Consider the following 20,672-nt stretch of genomic DNA (forward strand, 5'->3'; position numbering starts at 1 on the left):
TGTCTCTGTATTTTGTGGTCATTCTGTTCTCGATGAATGTGAAGGTAGTTTTGCGTTCTCGCTGCAAAGTCGCACTTCGAAGACAATAGAAAATCCTTATGCGATTTTGACGCACACAAAACGAAATGAGCTTTTACCCCCTCCCCCCCCTGAACGAAAGAATTACGTTTGCCGTGCGTCAGCTTTTATAATCGACGGCCCCTTACCACATAATTGTATGGCAGTATGACCTGTAATGGGTACAGTTTGGGAAGCAGCAATCTGACACTATAAATAATCATCTCAAATGAATACATCTGGGATTTTCCATACAGGTATTCTTATACTTTATTTTTATATTTGATACAAGCATGGTAAAATGTGATACCATTTCCGTGCAATACTGACAATACTAATGATGGATTGATCTGTTTGTCTGTCAAGCTTTAACTCAAAAGAAATTAACCTTCATCTTTGTAATGGTTCATCAAGAACACTGACACAAGTATCTCCAGCTGAATGTATCTTATCATTTTGCAGAGCAATCTTTATGCAACAATGTTTTCGTCATTTCTTCTCCAAGATCATGAGTCTGAATCTTGACACTAACAGTGATACTGAACATCTTGATATTGAGAGTGATACCAAACTGACATATATCAAGTGATACCGAACCCTGACATCTTGATAGAGATAATTTAATTTAAATTTAATTTAATTCAAAATCTTGACACCAGCAGTGATACCAATTTCTGACATCGTGATATTGACAGTGACATCCAACTCTAAAATCTTGATCTTGATAGTGATACCTAAACTCTGACATCTAGACAACTCTGACATTATAGCAATGCGTTGTGTAAAGTATTCGGTGTCATGCCAATCAAAGGTTTAGAAAACTGTTCTTCTCAATCAAAATTCTGGCTAAACAACACAGTTACACTTCTTGGTTGAAGGAGCAGTTTGCAAACGATTTTGTCCTACACAATTATTGAAAAGTAATGAAGTAATGATGAAGCCAAAGCGGTTTTTGTCCAGTTCTCAGAAACAATCACTACTCACCGATTGTAAGTCAATTCAAGGAGAACTGATCAGCAACTTCTGCTTTAAAATATCCCTAAGAGAAATTAAACCCTAGTAACTTAAAGACACAAATAAGACGGAAACACATATGCTCAAACAGTGAAAAGGTGTAGGAAAAATATTTTGATATGCAGATCAGGGATTTTCAGAAAACAAGGAAACGCTAAACATAATTAAGATGACAGCAACATGAGATCCATGATTTGGCAACTCAGCACTAGTGTCACTGGTCAATGCTCGGCCAAGCACTGCATCAAGGCTGCATTCTAATGGCACCATCAAGTCGAATGACCTCACCGTTCATCATGGTGTTTTCTATGACGTTTTGTACAAGGTAGGCATATTCCTCCGGTGAGCCAAGACGCTGCGGGAATGGCACTTGCCGCGCTAAGAATGTTCTTACTTTCTCAGGTAAACCCGCAAGTAATGGTGTATCGAACAAACCTGAAAGAAAATTTATATCTGTTAGGGAAACCTTTTCCAACACTCTCAAAGAAACAGGCTTGAATCCCTGGTTGTTTGTTTCTCCTCCTAGGTCAGAAGGTCATATCTGCCCTAAGAGAGATACACGCATGGCTAAATTGTGGACATATCTTAGCAGCCTGCCCAGGATAGCTTTTGAGATCAAAAACAAAATTAGTAACGTGCATTTTCAGAAGCATGTTACAATGTGTTGCTTGTTCAGTGAAGCTTTGGATAATGTACATCGCAATCACAATTCCTCTTTTTCAATATTATATCAAACTCTTCTGTTTAAGTGTGAAAATTGAGATGGAAACTCAAAGACCTTGGCTTATTGAAATACAATGGTGCTGTAAACATCTACAGAAATTTTTTAGAATGGTACCGGATTTTTCTGAGAGTACGCCCAGGGCCGTTAAACAGAAAATGGCTACATTGTCTGCTTCACACCTGTAGCTAAATAACGGCCCAGGGCCGTAATTCGGTAAAAATTTACCGCCAATTATTATCTAAAAAATCAAGGAGTTATCAAGATTAAGTTCGTTCGGGGTTGTTCGGGTGTTTCGGCCGTCCCTCGGCAGTTGACAGATCTTCAAACATGGCGTCACGTGTCCAAGCGTCGCGCCGGGAAGTTCGAGTCGTTCCACTGATTTTGATGTACACGATGTTAAAGAGGTCGAGGAACAGATAATTGAGGAAGGGAGCTTTTGTATCTGCAAAGGCGCGGAGACTGAGTTGATGATAGCTTGCGATTACAAAAAAAATGCCATACATCGTAGAGCAGCATTGTTTACCACGCCAACTTTTTCCAAATCCAGTTCTTGGTTCTTGCCGTGTTTTATCATGTTGTACTGGCATTAATGATATTTAAGGTTAAATAAGAAAGCATAGCTTTTAACTGCTACGTCCATGACTTTAATGAATGGTCGCGATATAAAAACAACACGTACGATGCATTGAAACGCAGCGTCGCCTATGGCGTCGCGTCGCGTCATTAAACACCCGGGAAACGCTACAAGTTTATTTAACCCACGCTCACGGCAGTGCTGCAATCCGCTGCACCATACTCAGTACATGATTGAAAAGTTCGTGATCAGAACTTTCATTCTAAAAAGGAAAGGTTCCTGCGATCGAATGTAAAGTATATAAAAAACGACGTTAAAATTACCAAGATTTTGAGAATGAAAAAGTTAAATTCCTTGTAACTTCACTTTTCGTGGACGGAGCGTGTCGGTTCTCACACTATCATGACGCACTTGACCCAAGCTACGCAAATACAGTCTTTGCGCATGCGTTATGACACTGTGGAGAAACTGAGTCGCATGAGCAAACCCAGGTTAATTTCATTCGGTTCGGTTACGAAGGTACCGTCGGCAACGCAACGCAGATGGCGGGAAAGGGGTGTTAAACAATGGTGCACAATAGTAATAAACGTAATTATCTCAGTTGTGACTCCTTCTCTACTACCTCCATGGTTTGTCGAACGCATTCAAATTTAAGCGAAGAAAATCATCGATCAGATTTTGACGTGTGCACGTGTTCTGAGGTTGACCTAGTTTGTAAGTGTGACAAGTTAATCAAAGTAGTCGAACGTGTGAAAATAGATAAAGTGTTTCACGCAAAGAGGTCAATAATCGTAAACAATTGTGGATCATACCATTTCTACTAGGGATTACTACTACTGTTACGTTTGTGAATGCAACAAATTTACGCGAAAAAAATCATCAGATTTTTGTATCAAAGCGATAAAAACCTGAAAAGTAATGATGTACATTAAATAAAAAAATAATAAAACAGAGTTATTTTTTATGATAGTCATTTTATTTATTTCATGATCCCTATCGTGCAGAATGGAAAATTCCTGGCTCCTGCTTCATCTGTCAATCATTGTCGGCATTGTGTGGCAAACTCTAACGTTGACTTTGCGTTCTTCTGGATCATTCCACCTGCATTTTAGTAGCGTAAATAGGGGGATACGGACATATATCGCCGAAGTAATTATCTTAGAAGTGTAACTTATTTTATTTTGTACGCTATATAAAACTTTTTGACCTTTGCGTAGGTAATTTTTTTCAAGGGGAGTCAAGTTGAAATGCCGTAGACAAAGGTTGAGATGAAATTTAAAATTCTTAATAACGGCCCACCCCCCAAATAACCGCCCATGGGCGGTTTTTCGAGTGGGCGTACTCTCAGAAAAATCCGGTAATTTAAGTACCATTTTACTATCACAATTACCTGGTGCTATAGTGTTTACACGGATTCCCTGTGATGCCAAGTCCCTGGCTATGGGTAATGTCATGCCTACGATAGCTCCCTTGGATGCGGAGTAGGCTGCCTGTCCCATCTGCCCATCAAAGGCTGCAATGCTAGCTGTGTTGACAATTACACCACGCTGGCCGTCTGCATCTGGTTCATTTTTACCAATTTCACCAGCCGCAAGGCGGATAACATTGAACGTGCCAGCTGCATTTACCTACAGGACACCAATTTAGAGGTCCGTTATCCTGCCGGTCATCAATAAAATGATCAACATTGCCTGATAATGTTTGAGTGACTAACACATCAGGTGATCATGACAACAAATCTTTTTGTCTTTCATTGTCACTGATTTTCCTGAAAGACCAGGTTCATTTTGAAAACTGCATAGACAACAGTATGGGATAAATGATTTGTAGTATTATTCTGTTCTTATCACGGATGTTATAACACAATATGCATACCTACTATATGAGTCTTATGAACTTTGAGCAGATCACTGTCATCATTATTGCAACATCATCTGTGACTGGCAAAGCTATCATAAAAGTGATGACTGACTGCAACTCGGTCTCAAAGTTGTCCCTGATAACTGTAAAAACACTTTGAATAAGCTGCATGCTTTTTAGTGATTTTGGATTTTCATTGCAATCAGTGGGTTTTTAATTTAGCTGAAAAGACATCTTAAAGTCCATCTATTACCTATGAAAACATATTTTTTTACTTTTTTACTATAAACTCTTATTGGAGTCATGTGTCAAATGCTGGTGTCATTTTATTCATTTCTGTTGATAAACAAGTATTGTTGATGACACAGTCCCCACTTGTTAATGGGTACTTTGATTACATGTCCTCAGAGAGGATAGGGTCCTCTTCATTAATTAGGTCTGTGATTAAAAATACTTTGATACAGATGGCGCTCAATGGCCAAGAATAAGTTCCATGGTAATGAAAACATAAAACCAAAGTAGGCCATCATCCTAAAGGTCATTAAATGAGTCAACTAGGAATAATCAACAGGATGTTGCAAAACATTTTTGCAAACTATCCTAACACTAAAAGATTATCACCGGTACCATATTTCATAAAGTTTGATGCAGTATTTACAACACTATGAGATCAACATCTGTATCAAGTTTCATCAAATTTGACGTTGTATTTGTGGATATATCACTCTAATTAGGAAAGTTCATTACATATGCAATTACAAATTAATTAAAATGACACTGATAAATGTCTTTTTCAATGTTAAAGCAACGTCAGCTTAACATCTGTACAAAGTTTCAAGAAATCTGATGCAGTATTTCTTGACATATCAACCTAATTACCAAACTTCAATAATTGACATGATACTGCTACATGACGTGAAACAAATTGACGAGCATATGTATGAAATAGGTCAATGTCCTTGTACCAACTTTGAATGATACTGGTGGAAATATGTCTGATGCTCTGTACATGAGAAAATTGTAACTAAATCGCCACCACGCCACGACGTACATATGTATAACATAAGTCAATGTCCTTGTACCAACTTCGAATAAATTCACTTGATACATGTCTGAGTTATGGTTCCGGACATGAAAAAATCTTTTACAATCTGTTTCTTATCTACCACTTGTTGGGGCTCATTTTGAAGCTCTTGGAATAACAAAATTTTTTGCCATCTTAGTTTTTTAAATATCAAAAATTTTATTTTTCCCTCGTAGAGTTAACACAGGGATGGTAGCTATTTGAATTTTGAATATCGGTAAATGTTAGGTTAATAACATTTTCTCTAGTACCAAACTTTGCAAGGTGCTAAGAGAATGATTTAAGGTTTCACTGAGTAAAGTTTGAGCTAAAATGTAAGTCTTTCACTTTTGAGGTGCACACTACCTTAATAACAAGGTACATAAATGCTTGAATATTTCATTTACATCTTCAAACAAGCTACAGGTCAGGCCTGGGACTCCTGATGCATTGCAAGAACTTACATTGAGCACTTTGATAAAATCTCCTAGGTCATGCGGACGATTCTTGTTGAAATTGTAAGTCTTGAAGGCAACACCTATACCGGCGCAATTAATAGCAGCATCCACCTGACCAAACGATGATTTGGCAAGTTCTATTGCACTCTTGACATCAGATTCTGACGTTACCTGGACAAAGAAAAAAGAATTTGATAACTTTCGAAAAATCTCAACTTCATCGGTGACTAGTCACCGTAAACCGATGACCAACATTTCAAGTACCTCCACAGTTAAGGGTATACTGTCACCTGTTCCAATTTTGCCACAGTTACCATGGAAAGAGAAAATCTAACCAATCACAGATTTTAAGCAGGTGGCCGCTTTTTAAAAACAGTGCCCTCACACGGGCATTTTGAATACCAAGGAATGCCCCTTTGACCACACATGGGCATATTTAGATAATACAGGTGACTGTATACCTTTAACTCACTCTCTTCAAATCCATTTACTGACCGTTGCACAGGACTGCAAAGTGAACAAGCAAAGTGGCAGCTGCTGTTGATGGCACACTGATGACATCTTCCAAGAAATGCGAAAATTTCCTATCCCATAATAATGCACCGACCTTGCGAGTAACGGTCACTTTGCACAAAAGAGATTGAAAATCACTGATATGCCATTGTATTTGTTACAGTTTGTATCTCAAAATGATACTTACATCAGCTGGTGCAAATTTACATCGATCTCCAAGAGACTTGGCAACAGTTTCACCGTCTGAAGAGGGTAAATCTAAGATGACAACACTGGCACCTTGTCTAACCAGCCTTTCTGCGGTACCTCTTCCGAGACCTGAAGCACCTCCTGTCACCAAACCAACTAAATTCTGTGAAGAAAAATGTTATAACTAACAGATGCTTCTATGATCATTTGAGGATGACTTATTTATAAAAGTTTAGTTGGATAGAAGCAAGAAAATTACAATCTGTACGGCGTAGCTCAAATCTGTACTACGTAGACCAAATCTGAAGAAGGAAATTACAATCTGCAGAGGGATTGTCACAGGCATTTTGTTGACTGGGTAGTCGGCTCAATCAATCAATCACCTGCTCAGTGCTCTGCCCTCCATGCAACTAAAATACTTACACATTACCCAATTTTTCAACTAGCTGTGCATGCAAACTTAACTATCAGAATCACACTTTGTTTTACAATACCTTGTTGGATCATAAATCATGCCAATGAACAGATTGGTTATATTGTTTTGAAGAAATCAACCCTGTTTTGAGGCCAAACCCGGTGAAACAGTGGCTCTACAACAATTCTACCAGAATGATGTAATCTATTTGAACACTTGATTGGTGATTGGTAAATCACATGATATAAGCAGCACCTCTATTGATGAAATTGACACACTAAATTACAGATAAATGTAATGGAACCTTTAGAAAAGATGTGACTGTCCATCTGATCAACTTTATGCAGTGAACAAGTTTAGGGACTGGTCAGTTTCTTCGGCCTGGGGGGGGGGGGCGGTGGATTATTTTTTGCCGATGTCAAAAAGTGGCTGACCCCCCCTATTCCAAATTTTGAAAACAGGGTGACCCCCCTATTCCAAATTTCTAAAACAGGGTGACCCCCCCCCCACCGGGCGCGACAAAGGTAAAACAAAAGATGGACATAAATTATACATATATATATATATATAATATATATATATATATATATATATATCATATTTTACATTTTACATATATTTATATTTTAAATAGTCATTCTATGTTTTAGTGAAATTGTTGACATGTCAGTTGTAAGATAGGAATTTCAAAGTGTCAATCTTAAAGTTTAAATACAGTACATTTTGAATGAGCTGTATTTTGAATGAGCTGTGAATGTATTTCACACTTTCTCTGCTTAACCAGATGTCCTGAACTGTTGTACAGAAATGGATGTCAATCATTAAAGTGGTTGGAAAGGCTAGAGCGTCAGTTATAAATTTCAACAAAACTATTAAAATATAAAAGTAGTCAACATTCTCTGTGGAATAAAAAAAACTAGACATTTGGGCACAAAGGCATTGCAGAGTTATAGCCTGTTAAAACTTCTGAAAAACTGACCAAATAAGAAGAAGTTGGGGAGTCCTAAGTGTATTAAGTATGGTAGAGTATGGAAGACCGGTCACGACATGCGACATGCGACCTGCGACTTCAAAACTGCGACCTGCGTCCCGCGAGTTTGAAACATGCGACCTGCGACTTCGGCATTTAGACCTAGGTGTATAACCTGCGACTTCACAACAGCGACCTGCGTGTTTGTCAAACTGCGACCTGCGACTTCACAACTGCGACATGCGACAACAACACGTAACGTTTCATGGGGTTTTCCTCAGTATTAGATTGGAGGCGTCTTGCGTGAACTTTAATCCTTTGAGCGCCAAAGTCTATTTTTGTCCCCTTTATATAATAAACCCCTGTCAATTTTTCTCCAATTTTTGCAAAAAAAATTGGGAAAAACCTGTAGCCAATGAAATGTGATGTCGATTTGGTCCAAAATTATCAAAAAATTACAGAAAATTCATACAATTGGTAAAATTTTGCACTAAAAGTTTGGTGGGAGAAAATTACAGCGCTCAAAGGGTAAAACGTGGAAAGGAGATTTAACGTTCAACATCGATCAATTAATAAGCCATTGCTTTCGCTTTGGTAAATCGTTCACAAAGTCTGGCAAAACTCAATTCATGTACACACCAGTTCACTCATTTTCATCTGGAGAGATAATTTTATGACGGAAATGTTGACAGTACGTGTTAATGCATGGAAAATAATATGCTACGTGATCTAGGCATTTATATGTTTATATTATAATTTCAAATTATTTTAGATATTCTTCGTCTGCCTTACCTCGCTTCTTTCCTTATGTTATCAACAAACTTTTTGATTTTTAGAAATCTCTGGTATTTATCCTCATTTCACTGTGGTATAACCATCTAGCTGTCTGTTTAATTCATCAGTTGTCCCCCTGTATCATAACTGCGTCAGTGTCATTGCAAACATTAGAATTTTCAGTTATTGTCATTCATTTTCTAACATTTCCAGTTTTGTTCCAATTCTCCAGTGATTGATCATCGGATGTTGCCATCTTTTCGTCTAATTTCATTTTTACTTTTTCGTCAAAAAATCGAATTGATCCAACTTTTGTTCAGTTGGAAAAATAAAAATATTCTTACTGGTTAACTTCGGACTACATTTGTCTACACAAATAACATATGCAAAGTAAAGCAGTTAAAATAATACTGATATTGACAGAAGTGCAAACATATTTGCTAACCATGAATAGCCAGAGACCGACTCAAGTTCTTTATAGATAACGCGAGTTAAAACTGTAAAACAGGACATAATTAAACCCTCCTACAATCCTATTTTCAGTCTTTAAGCCTAATATGTACATACTATAATATGTACATATTATTTTTTGTGTGTATATAATATTTTAGATCATGTAGGCAGAAAAGTTCCAGAAACTATTAAACACTGATGTAGACGTTTAAAACCCTATTGCTATTGCATTATTTCAGATCGGTTTGCCTTTCGTAAGAAGGAAAATAAATTTGTGCTCTTCGTTTGTGGAATTCTCTACCGTCACAGCTTCATGCACTTCTATCGCTGGTTGAATTCTTTCGCTGGCCGATTTTTGCGTAGGCCAGCAGTGCGAAAATAATGCTCTGGTCGCGAGAATGCGGTAAACCGGCTGTTTTAATATAGTGCAATGGTGTCCCTCGTGTTTTTCAGGCTCGTATTCAGAGCAATGGTGCGAACAAATCAAGACTGATATCGCAGTTTGACAAACACGCAGGACGCAGGTCGCTGTTGTGAAGTCGCAGGTTAGGCCTACACCTTGGTCTAAATGCCGAAGTCGCAGGTCGTATGTTTCAAACTCGCAGGACGCAGGTCGCAGTTTTGAAGTCGCAGGTCGCATGTCGCATGTCGTGACCGGTCTTCCATAGTAGAGGTCCCCTAGCTTTTAATAAAATGTTTGAAAAGGGAAAGTCATTATTTGCTGTTTTTCAGGAAAGTTTGACAAGGGGGTGCTGGCATTCAGAGTGAGTGACTGCTATTGTAAATGCATTTTTAGATTCTTTGAGTGTCAAAGAGGTGTCAAAAGTGAGATTAACCAAAAAAACTGCTCTACGACTTCAAAAGAGGGGTGCAAATATGGCTTGTTTTCAACATTTTTGACAGAATAACAGTTTTCCTACATAATTGTATACCAATTTAATCAAACTTTGGAATGAGATATGGACATGGAATTTTTACAGCCTATTAACAAGGTTACAGATAAGATTTGTACGGCACAATTTTCCTGTATTTGAAGTACCTTTTGAAAAATCACATTTTGAAATTTGAAAGAATTTTTAATAATTTTTTGATATATAAACCCATGTAAAATCATAGAAACAAATTTTATTGACAAATCCTGCCGTACAAATCTTACAATAAATAGTGTCAACATATTTATAACTAATTTGGTAATATTAATACTATCCAATTATTGTTAAATTCAAATATGTAAAAAAAATATGAAAAATTAAATTTTAATATTTACCGGTGTCATATTTCAAAATCATGGGTGCAAATATACAATTTTTATATTCTTTGGAGAAAATATTAACTAAGGGAGTTATCCTGAAAATTTGATCTAAATATCTTGATTCTAACACTTGAAACTTGACATTAACTCTGAGAAAAGAATTGGTGCAAAAATAGCCTTTCCAACCACCTTAATATCAAAGAGGAAAAAGCAGTGAATCAAAAACTTTGATGAGTGTTAAGACTTGCCAACCATCCAATTAAATCTACTGAGGAGCCATAGAGAGCTTTTTTAGCCAAATCTGATGTGTATAGTGTCTGAGAGGACCTTTCCTTGTGTAACATTGAAACCATAAAAGCACAGCTAATAATGACAAAAACTGCCTTTTTTAACTGTTATTTTGTTCATAAAAAAGCATCTTTCTACAGAAAACCTATGAAACAAAGGAAAATAATTGCATCAATGAGAAGGAAAAATATCTTGTCATTTTTCTATCTCTAAAATAAGTCACTGTATCAAATATATATTGTGAAATATTTGTGCATGTTGCTTTCTCATACTGAATTCTCACAGAGAGAACAGAAAAGTATCAGGAATTTGTCATCCTTTTCATATGAAATGCAGATTTCATAATGGTACACTTTCACTTAGCAAACATCAAGATATCTCTGAAAGTATGGCGCCCGAAGGGCGCGCCAAAAAAATATGAAACATCCTGATATCTCTGATATATATGCCTTCATGCACCTGAAGGGCATGCTGAAAGATGTATGATATATTAAAGTAATGAGCTTGAAGAGCACGCTGAAAAATATTGAACATACAGATATCTCTGATGTATGTATGCTTGATATGTTAAAGTTGGGCGTGCTGAAAAATATGACTGATTATTAAAGTTACGCGCCCAAAGGGCGCGCCGAAAAATACGACTGGCTGTGGCTGACACTAGCATTTTAGGCAATGATGAGCCTGTGTCAAAATTCAAAAACACACTGACCCCCCCTATTGGGCATTTCAAAAACATGGTGACCCCCCTTATCACCAAAGTCAAAAACAGGGTGACCCCCCCCCCCCATGAATCCACCGCCCTCCCCCCCCCCCAGGCTGAAGAAACTGACCAGTCCCTTAGCTATCAAAACTTAAACAGGGGTCAGCCTCCTTGAGTTGAAAAACATTAGGTCCATCAAAACAACACGGAGTATATAGTTGTTCTTTTGTGGAATCTCTAATACACAACCTATATAGGTCATCGTAATTACATCACTGGGGCTGGATAGTTGAACAAATAATAACAACGGCTTTGAATAAATTACCCCTATCTCTGTAGGTCTTCAAACAGTTGATTTCTTCAAAATTTTTAGAGTAGTCTGTACGTTGGTGGAAAATTTTGAGAAGACGGTTAAATTTGTGATCAAACTAGGTACGCAAAAGTGCAATTCTGAATGTTTTGTGTGAGCGCATGGCCAGTTGAAAAATCGGGTCATTTGTAGATAGAGTGATTTTGTTTCAGATCTTGATGTATTTTAGTTGCGATTGAGGGCAGATAACTGAGCAAGCGATCGATTGATCGAGCAGACTACCCAGCCCACAAATGCCTGTGGGGATAGTATTGTTTTCAGCCACAGTACACATGGTTGAGAATTTTCCTCACAGGGCACAAATATCAAACGTGTTGAATTTTCGCTCAAGGAAAAAACAAAAGAAAAATCACCTGCACACGAGAATAAAATAGCTGAGCATACAGTTTGAATCAGCTAATTTCTCTTGTATGCAACAGGTTGTAGACATAGAATAAATAGCGACGTCTTTGCCTGCCAGTGTTGAGCTGATGAGGTTCCGCTGCACTGCCGACTTCGGTGAAGAACTTTGGTGTGCATGTATTACATTTACATAATAATTTGCATATCACTGTCACCGACAGATAAGGCTACCGGCTATGTTGCCTTCCCAAGACATTGACATGTTAGGCGTGATGTGTTATATTATCCTGACTAGGAAACAGAGCTGATCACATTGGCTTCTCCTTAATTCCTGCATTGATACTATGGTGTTCAAAATTGTAGAATATACAGAGCTACTGAAAAATATGAATCTGTAATTTTGATGCTCTTCTAATAAGGTAAACGTTGGAATGGAAGCAATCATACAAGACCTTGATCATGACAAGTCATCGTTGATGACACAGTCCCCACTTGTTAATGGGTATTTTGATTACAGGTCCTCAGAGAGGATAGAGTCCTCTTCATTAGGTCTGTGATAAAAAATACTTTTGAATGAATTCGCTTGATACCTGTCTGAGTTATGGTTCAGGACATGAAAAAAATTGTAACAAAATGGTCGCACAGTGGCCATATTGGATCGCATCACAAAACAAATTGATGTGCATAGCTATGACATTGGTCGATGTCCTTGTACCAACTTTGAATAAAATTGGTCGAAACATGCGGATATGCCTGAGAAATGGCTCTGTACATGAAAAAATCGTAATAAAATGGCCGCCTGGCGGCCATTTTGGATCGTATCACAAAACAAATTGCCGTGCACAGCTATGACATTTGTCAATAAGCTTGTACCAACTTTGAATAAAATCGGTTGAAACGTGCCTGAGTAATGGCTCTGTACATGAAAAAATCGTAATAAAATGGCCGCCTGGCGGCCATATTGGATCGTATCACAAAACAAATTGACGTGCATATCTATGACATTGATCAATGTCCTTGTACCAACTCTGAATAAAATCGGTCAAAACATGCCTGAGTAATGGCTCTGTACATGAAAAAATCGTAATAAAATGGCCGCCTGGCGGCCATATTGGATCGTATCACAAAACAGATTGACGTGCATATGTATGACATTGGTCAATGTCCTTGTACCAACTCTGAATAAAATCGGTCGAAACATGCCTGAGTTATGGCTCTGTACATGAAAAAATTGTAATAAAATGGCCGCCTGGCGGCCATATTGGATCGTATCACAAAACAAATTGACGTGCATATCTATGACATTGATCAATGTCCTTGTACCAACTCTGAATAAAATCGGTCAAAACATGCCTGAGTAATGGCTCTGTACATGAAAAAATTGTAATAAAATGGCCGCCTGGCGGCCATATTGGATCGTATCACAAAACAAATTGATGTGCATATCTATGACATTGGTCAATGTCCTTGTACCAACTCTGAATAAAATCGGTCGAAACATGCCTGAGTTATGGCTCTGTACATGAAAAAATCGTAATAAAATGGCCGCCTGGCGGCCATATTGGATCGTATCACAAAACAAATTGATGTGCATATCTATGACATTGGTCAATGTCCTTGTACCAACTTTGAATAAAATCGGTTGGAACATGCCTGAGTTATGGCTCTGTACATGAAAAAATCGTAATAAAATGGCCGCCTGGCGGCCATATTGGATCGTATCACAAAACAAATTGACGTGCATCTGTATGACATATGAAGTAATCCTTGTACCAAGTTTGAATGAAATCGCTCCAGGCATCTCAGAGATATCTGCGTGAACGGACGGACGCACGGACGCACGGACGGACGCACGCACGCACGGACATGACCAAACCTATAAGTCCCCCCGGACGGTGTCCGTGGGGACTAAAAAATATCCTGTTTTAACTTACTGCGGTCCAAACACATAACAAAACTCACAGAGGCCATCGAAAAACACATTTCTCTAGAGTTAATTTTATAAAATTTTCCATACAGAAAATGAAATTCACACCGATGCATATCTGTCTTATTTGGTGTGGCAAACACTACTATCGATGACACCTTTATCAGCAGTACCTTCATCGGCAGGTGAAGCTGCCGACAATGTTACCTGCCGTCAATGGTGACCAACAGTTATGGGAGGAATTGGAAGCTAACATGAATTCAATCCTTAAAATGCTGTATTAGTTTCTATTTATCTTGCTATACGACGAAAAGTAATTCAAAAATCCGATTCAAATCTAACAGGTTGTTTATTTAGTCAAGAATCCAAAAGTACAAGCTCTTTGTTTGTTACGGAATCTGAAACTTTGATGCCCTTATGAGAAGGCAAATTATTAGTCTAAGAGAAAGACTTTCCACAACAAATTTGAACGCTGTACGTTTGAACTATTGTATTTCAAGTCTGAGAAAGTAAAGCTATGGAGCAAACGATAACAATTGATAATATTTGGTGTGAAAAACACCACTGCAAATCGATCAACACAAATAACACCTTTATTGGCAATGTTGCCTGCTGTCAATGGTGACCAAAAGTTATGAGAGAGAACAGAAGCTAACAAGACTTCAATCACAAAAATATGCTGTAGTATTTTCTATTTACCATATATGCTATCTTTAAGCAATGAAGCACCCCAGCGATGGTATACCACAAGACTTTGACCAGTTCACAACATATATGCACAAGTGAATGATAGTAAATGCATATATGAAGTGGACTGGTCAAAATCAAGTGGTATACCGTCACTGGGTGTGCTTTATAGCTATTATATCATAACATATTGAACTTCCGGGATGAAACGTTAAAAAAGGATTTTTGCCTTGCGGAGAGTTTGCGCGTGCCAACGGTGGTATATCGGGAACATACCACGGCTCGTTTCACGTCTAGACCAATAGGATCATTTCATTTCTGCCATCAATATACTGGCGGTATGATATAATACATAGTATGTAAATCATCAACATCAGAGCATGTTTTTGACTGTTTTTGATTTTCTTATGGTTTTTACATGTAAAAGGAGTAATCTGACTATTCACCAACATTTGAACAAGCGGACACATATTCAACATCTCTTGGATGAGCTTAAAAGACACAATTGGACTTGCAAACGGTACAGAAATAACCAGTGCACAGTGTTTCTGACGTCTGTAACTAATGCCTGTTTTACAAGCAGCGTTCTTTGGATGACATGGTCCAGCTTGCAGAGCAAAACCAGACATGGGAATATATTGTTTTGAGAACATGGGATAACAGAGACTGGAATGAGGCATCATCTGGGTCAGGGTCGCGCATCAGCCTAATGCATTCAGACATGCAATTTGGACCTGACCCAAATTTTGGGATGGTCCTGGACCCCCTTATTGCCCGGGGTCTAAACTAGACCGGCCCTGGCCTGACCAAGCGAATCCACATTGACAATTTTGAGTCAACTAAAAATCTGGGCTGGCCAAAGGCCGACACAAACTACTCAATGTGAACATGACATAAGATTGCTGAAATGTTTGACAAAAGAGTGCATTGGCACATTTCCTGTACATTCAGTCTTATTTCCTGCCCTGCTGATTATACACCAATAGTCTTTAGAATTATTCTTTTTCAAGTTTCTAAGCTTTGTGTGCAATTCTTTATGGTACTTGTTAAACTTCTGCTTAATTTTTTTTTGTTTCTTTGTTAAAGTAATAGTTTGATTTCTATTCAGGCTTCTAAACCATTGATTTTTTTCAGTCTATTCCTTTTTCTAATAAAATCATGTCTATGTTCTTTACAAACTTTTTCGAACCATGATTTATTGGGCTTTGTTTTAAATGGACTGTGTTTTTTAATGTATGTATCTTTGGTGACCCAATAGACTCAGCAGTACTAACCTTATTTACATCTTTGGTCAAGGAATCTATATCATCTTCATGTAAATCATTTATATTGAATGTTTTATTGATAAGTCTCTCTCCCTGGCTGTCAGTTGCAATTACATGATTACTAGGCAGTAGCCAATTCAGTCTGCCCGGTTGCTTTACAGCACTGAGGTTTCCTGATTGTGTGAGGTTTTGACAATACGGTACATTTAGGACTAGTCTGAGTACTCTCAGTGTTTTAGCTCAGAAACATAAATTTTGATACTAAGATTAACTGAACAATTTACGTCTGAAAGGCACTTATCAAACGAGTCCATTTCAAAATCAGTAATAAATGAGAAAAGAGAAGTGTGTTAAACATTCAGTTTGAAACAAGTAAAATTACCAGAACCAGAATTGGCACCCAGTCTTCCATTAATAATTTTCAGATCAAGATCTTTACATACTTTTACCAGGTTGTGACTGTTGTTATTTGTTGGACCTTTCTGAAGTAATTGCAAGTCTTTACATGTCGTCAAAACTATCATAAAAATATTCGATTTCAAGATGGTCACAGCAACTGAAAGTGAAAACAGTTTCTTTTTCGATTGTGATGAAATCACAGTGGCAGCCTGTCCTGGCATTGAAATCGCCCATCAATAAGATATGACATTCTAAACACCTGTTAAACTTGTTTAAGTCCTGTATCATTTGTTTGAAGATTTCTTCGTGGTACCGGGTAATAAACAGAGCCTTCATGAGGCAGATAAACAGCTCCAAGTGCCATTTGAAAACCAAGGGTCTTATCGTCAATTTTTATCTCAAGTTAACCCTTTGAGCACCAAAGTCAATTTTGTCACCTTTAGAAAATATACTCAAGTCAATTTTTCAGATTTTTGTCAAAATTTTGATAACAAACTGTAGCCAATGAAATGTGATGTACACTTGGTCCAAAATTATCAAAAAATTACAGAAAAAATTCATAAAAATTGGTACGAATGTTGCACTAAAATTTTGGTGGGAAATTATTACAGCACTCAAAGGGTTAATGACAGCGTTGTCTGCTGTCAATGGTGACTAACAGTTGTAGGAGAAAAATTTCAAAAAGTCAGTGTCACATCTTGCTTCTTGTGATTTTTTCTCTAAAACGATGCCTTCTACATAATACTGTGCGTAAACACACATTTTTCATTACAAAATACAAAGAATCAAATATTTCACAAAAATCTCAGTCTCATCAAATCATTCAGATGTTCGGCAACGTATACTGAATAGAAATTATATCACTCTGTTGAGCAGAACTAACTGCTGTCAGTTACAGTTTGGAAAGCACCAGCAAATTCTGTGAGTCAGCGAAGTTATGAACAGTAAATGGTTGTTGGGACTTCAGATGGCCATGGGAGTGCTGATGCCTATCTGCTCCACCTCATCTGAAGTCTATATTCAATTGCCACTCATAATCATGACAAGACCTGGATATGATGCCATTCATGTGTTTGTTCGATTTTGTTTAGCAAGAACAAATTGTAGAAATGAAATGAAATGAAATGAATCTGTAAATAAGTATTGGTACACAGAGCAGTCAGATGGTTTGGAGTTGAAATCTTTATTTGAAATATCACAGTCAAAATTAATAAAATCAAATAGAGTACACCGCTGCACAAAAAACATCCCTCCCCCACCCAGGGGACTTACTGTTGTACCCTATGCTTTTGATGCTTGCTAGGTGCATTTTTAGTGATGGAAAAAAGTGTGCGAAAATGAAGACACCCCCCTTGTGTATAGTTAGGCTGTATTGAATTTTGCAGCGCATACTTTGTTCTTTTCTGCAAATACTATCAACAACAACATCAACAACAATAACAACAACGACAACAACAACAACAAATTTACTGAGTCCAAATATATTTTTATTTTTCTTCATTTTTCAAATATTTAATCATCATCATCACCATCGGAGATCAAGGCCCCTATGGTTGTAATTTCTTTGATACTGGGAAAACGATAATTCTTTCTGATTATGAAAGTAAAGTGTAGATGGTGAGTAGTCACTTATTCTGCAATCAACACTCACATTGAGCATTTCCATAACAATGGGTAATATACAAACGTAAAGTTGGTGTCAACCTCATCCTCATCCTCAGCCTCAGGTGACCTTTCTAGCTGACACTGAAAATGACGCTACTCAGTGTCAGCTTCAGCGTCATATCCGAAGATTGCTGAAGTTACGCTACCAGATGATGGATAAATGATAAATTCGCCTACAACTTAAGAAAATAACAACTCCGTTCTTTCACAACTTTCTTTTGAATCGTGAAACTGGTTCGCAGGTAATATTTCATCATTAGAATATCTCATAAAGACTAGTTTTTTTGTAGTGTTCGTAATTTTAGGTCCATGATCCGTGGATGTGTTTGTTGATGTCCTGTCAACTCTTGTGTTAACATTTTTCCAAAAATTGGTGCAAGAAAGGCATACATGGTCCGAAATGTGTAAAAATCGTCACCATGAGAGGCCATATGAAAGCCCTAATTATTTAGAGGACATATAAAATAGTTAGCTTGTATAACTATGACAGTAGGCCAGAAAAGTTGATATATTAAACATACAGCATTCGAATTTATTAAAGGGCAAAGAATGTTGTGTTGTAACTACATCATGAGAAACGGTTACTAAGAGGAGAGGCTACTAAATATGAAATACAAACTCTACTGTGTTTTGGTTAACATTTGAGGGGATGTGAAACTTGGAGCACATTTTTACAATCGATTTTTCACTTATCATTCCATCAGACGCAGTCGGGAATAATCGGATCTGACGCCGGTGAAGCTGACGCTGTAGTGTCATCCTCATCCTCATTTTCGCGTGACCCCTGAGGCTGACGATGAGGATATACGCCAACTTTATGCTCGTAGGTAATATGCCTATGCATATGGCCAATATGGCCAAAGGTCAAATGGAGTATAGATCCGGGTATAGATATGGCAATGCATGCAATGAGACACCTATACTAGCTCTGCGTGGCAGGGCTGTGTGCACATGTGGGTTCCCAGACACTTCGCACCAAAACCACTTCGCACCATACCATCTCGTCCCATACCATTTCGCACCAAAACCAATTCGCACCAAAACAACCTCGTACCAAAACCTCTTCGCCCCAAAAATCACTTCGCCCAAAACCATTGCGCCCCAAAAACAATGCCACTTCACTCCCCAATTTATCGCTAACCGTTAAAAGCTGAAAATAACCAACCACTGCCAGTGAAGTTATAATCAGCTTTCTATCATCCCAGGACTGAAATCTTGAAATTGTACACATTTCGAGAAAATGACATCGCATCGTGCAATACCGCGCAGGTACCTGAAATGTCATGAAGGCGCGACATAGGCTTTTTCTTTACTATCGGATAATATCGTCTAAAATTTCTAAGTTAGAGAGTTCCAGGAACATGAGACCAAAGTGATGTAACAGGGATAATATTATCGATTTTATCCGATAAAACAGCGTTTTTAGAATTTTCAACCCATCTGCTTCTAATATTAGACTCTAACTTAGATTTTAGACGATATTATCGATTTTATCGGATATTATCTGATAAAACAGCATGTCGGGCATCTGTTCCTTCCCCACTAGTCTAATATTAGACTCTAACTTAGATTTTAGACGATATTATCGATTTTATCGGATATTGTCCAACAAAACAGCACGTCGGGCATCTGCCCCTTCTCCACTAGTCTATTATTAGACTGTAACTTAGATTTTAGACGATATTATCGATTTTATCGGATATTATCCGATAAAACAGCATGTCGGGCATCTGCCTCTTCCCCACTCGTCTAATATTAGACTCTAAATTAGATGTTAGTGTCTTATATTAGACGAGTGAGGTATGGCTGATGTCCGAAAAACATGCTGTTTTATCGGATATTATCGGATAAAATCGATAATATCGTCTAAAATTTAAGGTAGAGTCTAATGTTAGACAGGTAGTGAAGTGGCCAATATATTATCCAATAAAAGAGCATGTCTGGCATCTGCCCCTTCCCCACTCGTCTAATATTAGACTCTAACTTAGATTTTAGACGATATTATCGATTTTATCTGATATTATCCGATAAATCAGCATGTCGGGCATCTGCCTCTTCCCCACTAGTCTATTATTAGACTCTAACTTAGATTTTAGACGATATTATTGATTTTATCGGATATTATCCGATAAAACAGCATGTCGGGCATCTGCCTCTTCCCCACTAGTCTATCATTAGACTCTAACTTAGATTTTAGACGATATTATCGATTTTATCGGATATTATCAGATAAAACAGCATGTCGGGCATCTGCCTCTTCCCCACCCGTCTAATATTAGACTCTAACTTAGATTTTAGACGATATTATCGATTTTATCGGATATTATCCCAATACTTGGGACGAGGTGGTTTTGGTGCGAAATGGTTTTGGGACGAAGTTGTGTGGGGCGAACTGGTTTTGGTGCGAAGTGTCTGGACCCCCACATGTGTTACCGGCGTTATACGGCCTCCCACCATAACGCCGGCAACACAGTCACAGCCCTGCCACGCAGAGCTATGAGGACGCCTGTGGGTGCACAGGTACTTAGATAGTTCGGTGTACAGTAACGTAGAAAGGCACAAGCATGACAAGATTAAGGGCAAAACTTACTTTGACAGACTTTATCCTCGACATTCTCTCAGTACGAGTACGGGACTGGGGTCATAGTGCAGTAAAAGTAGACCAAGTACGCATGACATACCTGATCCAATCATCGACAAGTTTACAACAAGC

General features: G+C 37.9%; 1 protein-coding gene across 1 annotated transcript; it reads right to left on the reverse strand.

Annotated features, from left to right (window-relative positions):
* Nucleotides 1-302: 302 nt before the first annotated feature.
* Nucleotides 303-20,629, reverse strand: LOC139135679 (3-hydroxyacyl-CoA dehydrogenase type-2-like). Its single transcript, XM_070703279.1, has 5 exons — nt 20,550-20,629; nt 6,451-6,615; nt 5,757-5,921; nt 3,760-3,997; nt 303-1,506 (listed from the first exon to the last, which is right to left on the reverse strand). Exons 1-5 carry the CDS (start codon nt 20,571-20,573, stop codon nt 1,316-1,318), a joined length of 783 nt encoding a protein of 260 aa, XP_070559380.1. The 5' UTR covers nt 20,574-20,629; the 3' UTR covers nt 303-1,315.
* Between the last annotated feature and the right edge of the window lie 43 nt (nt 20,630-20,672).

Source organism: Ptychodera flava, chromosome 6, assembly GCF_041260155.1.
Source record: "Ptychodera flava strain L36383 chromosome 6, AS_Pfla_20210202, whole genome shotgun sequence".
NCBI lineage: Eukaryota > Metazoa > Hemichordata > Enteropneusta > Ptychoderidae > Ptychodera > Ptychodera flava.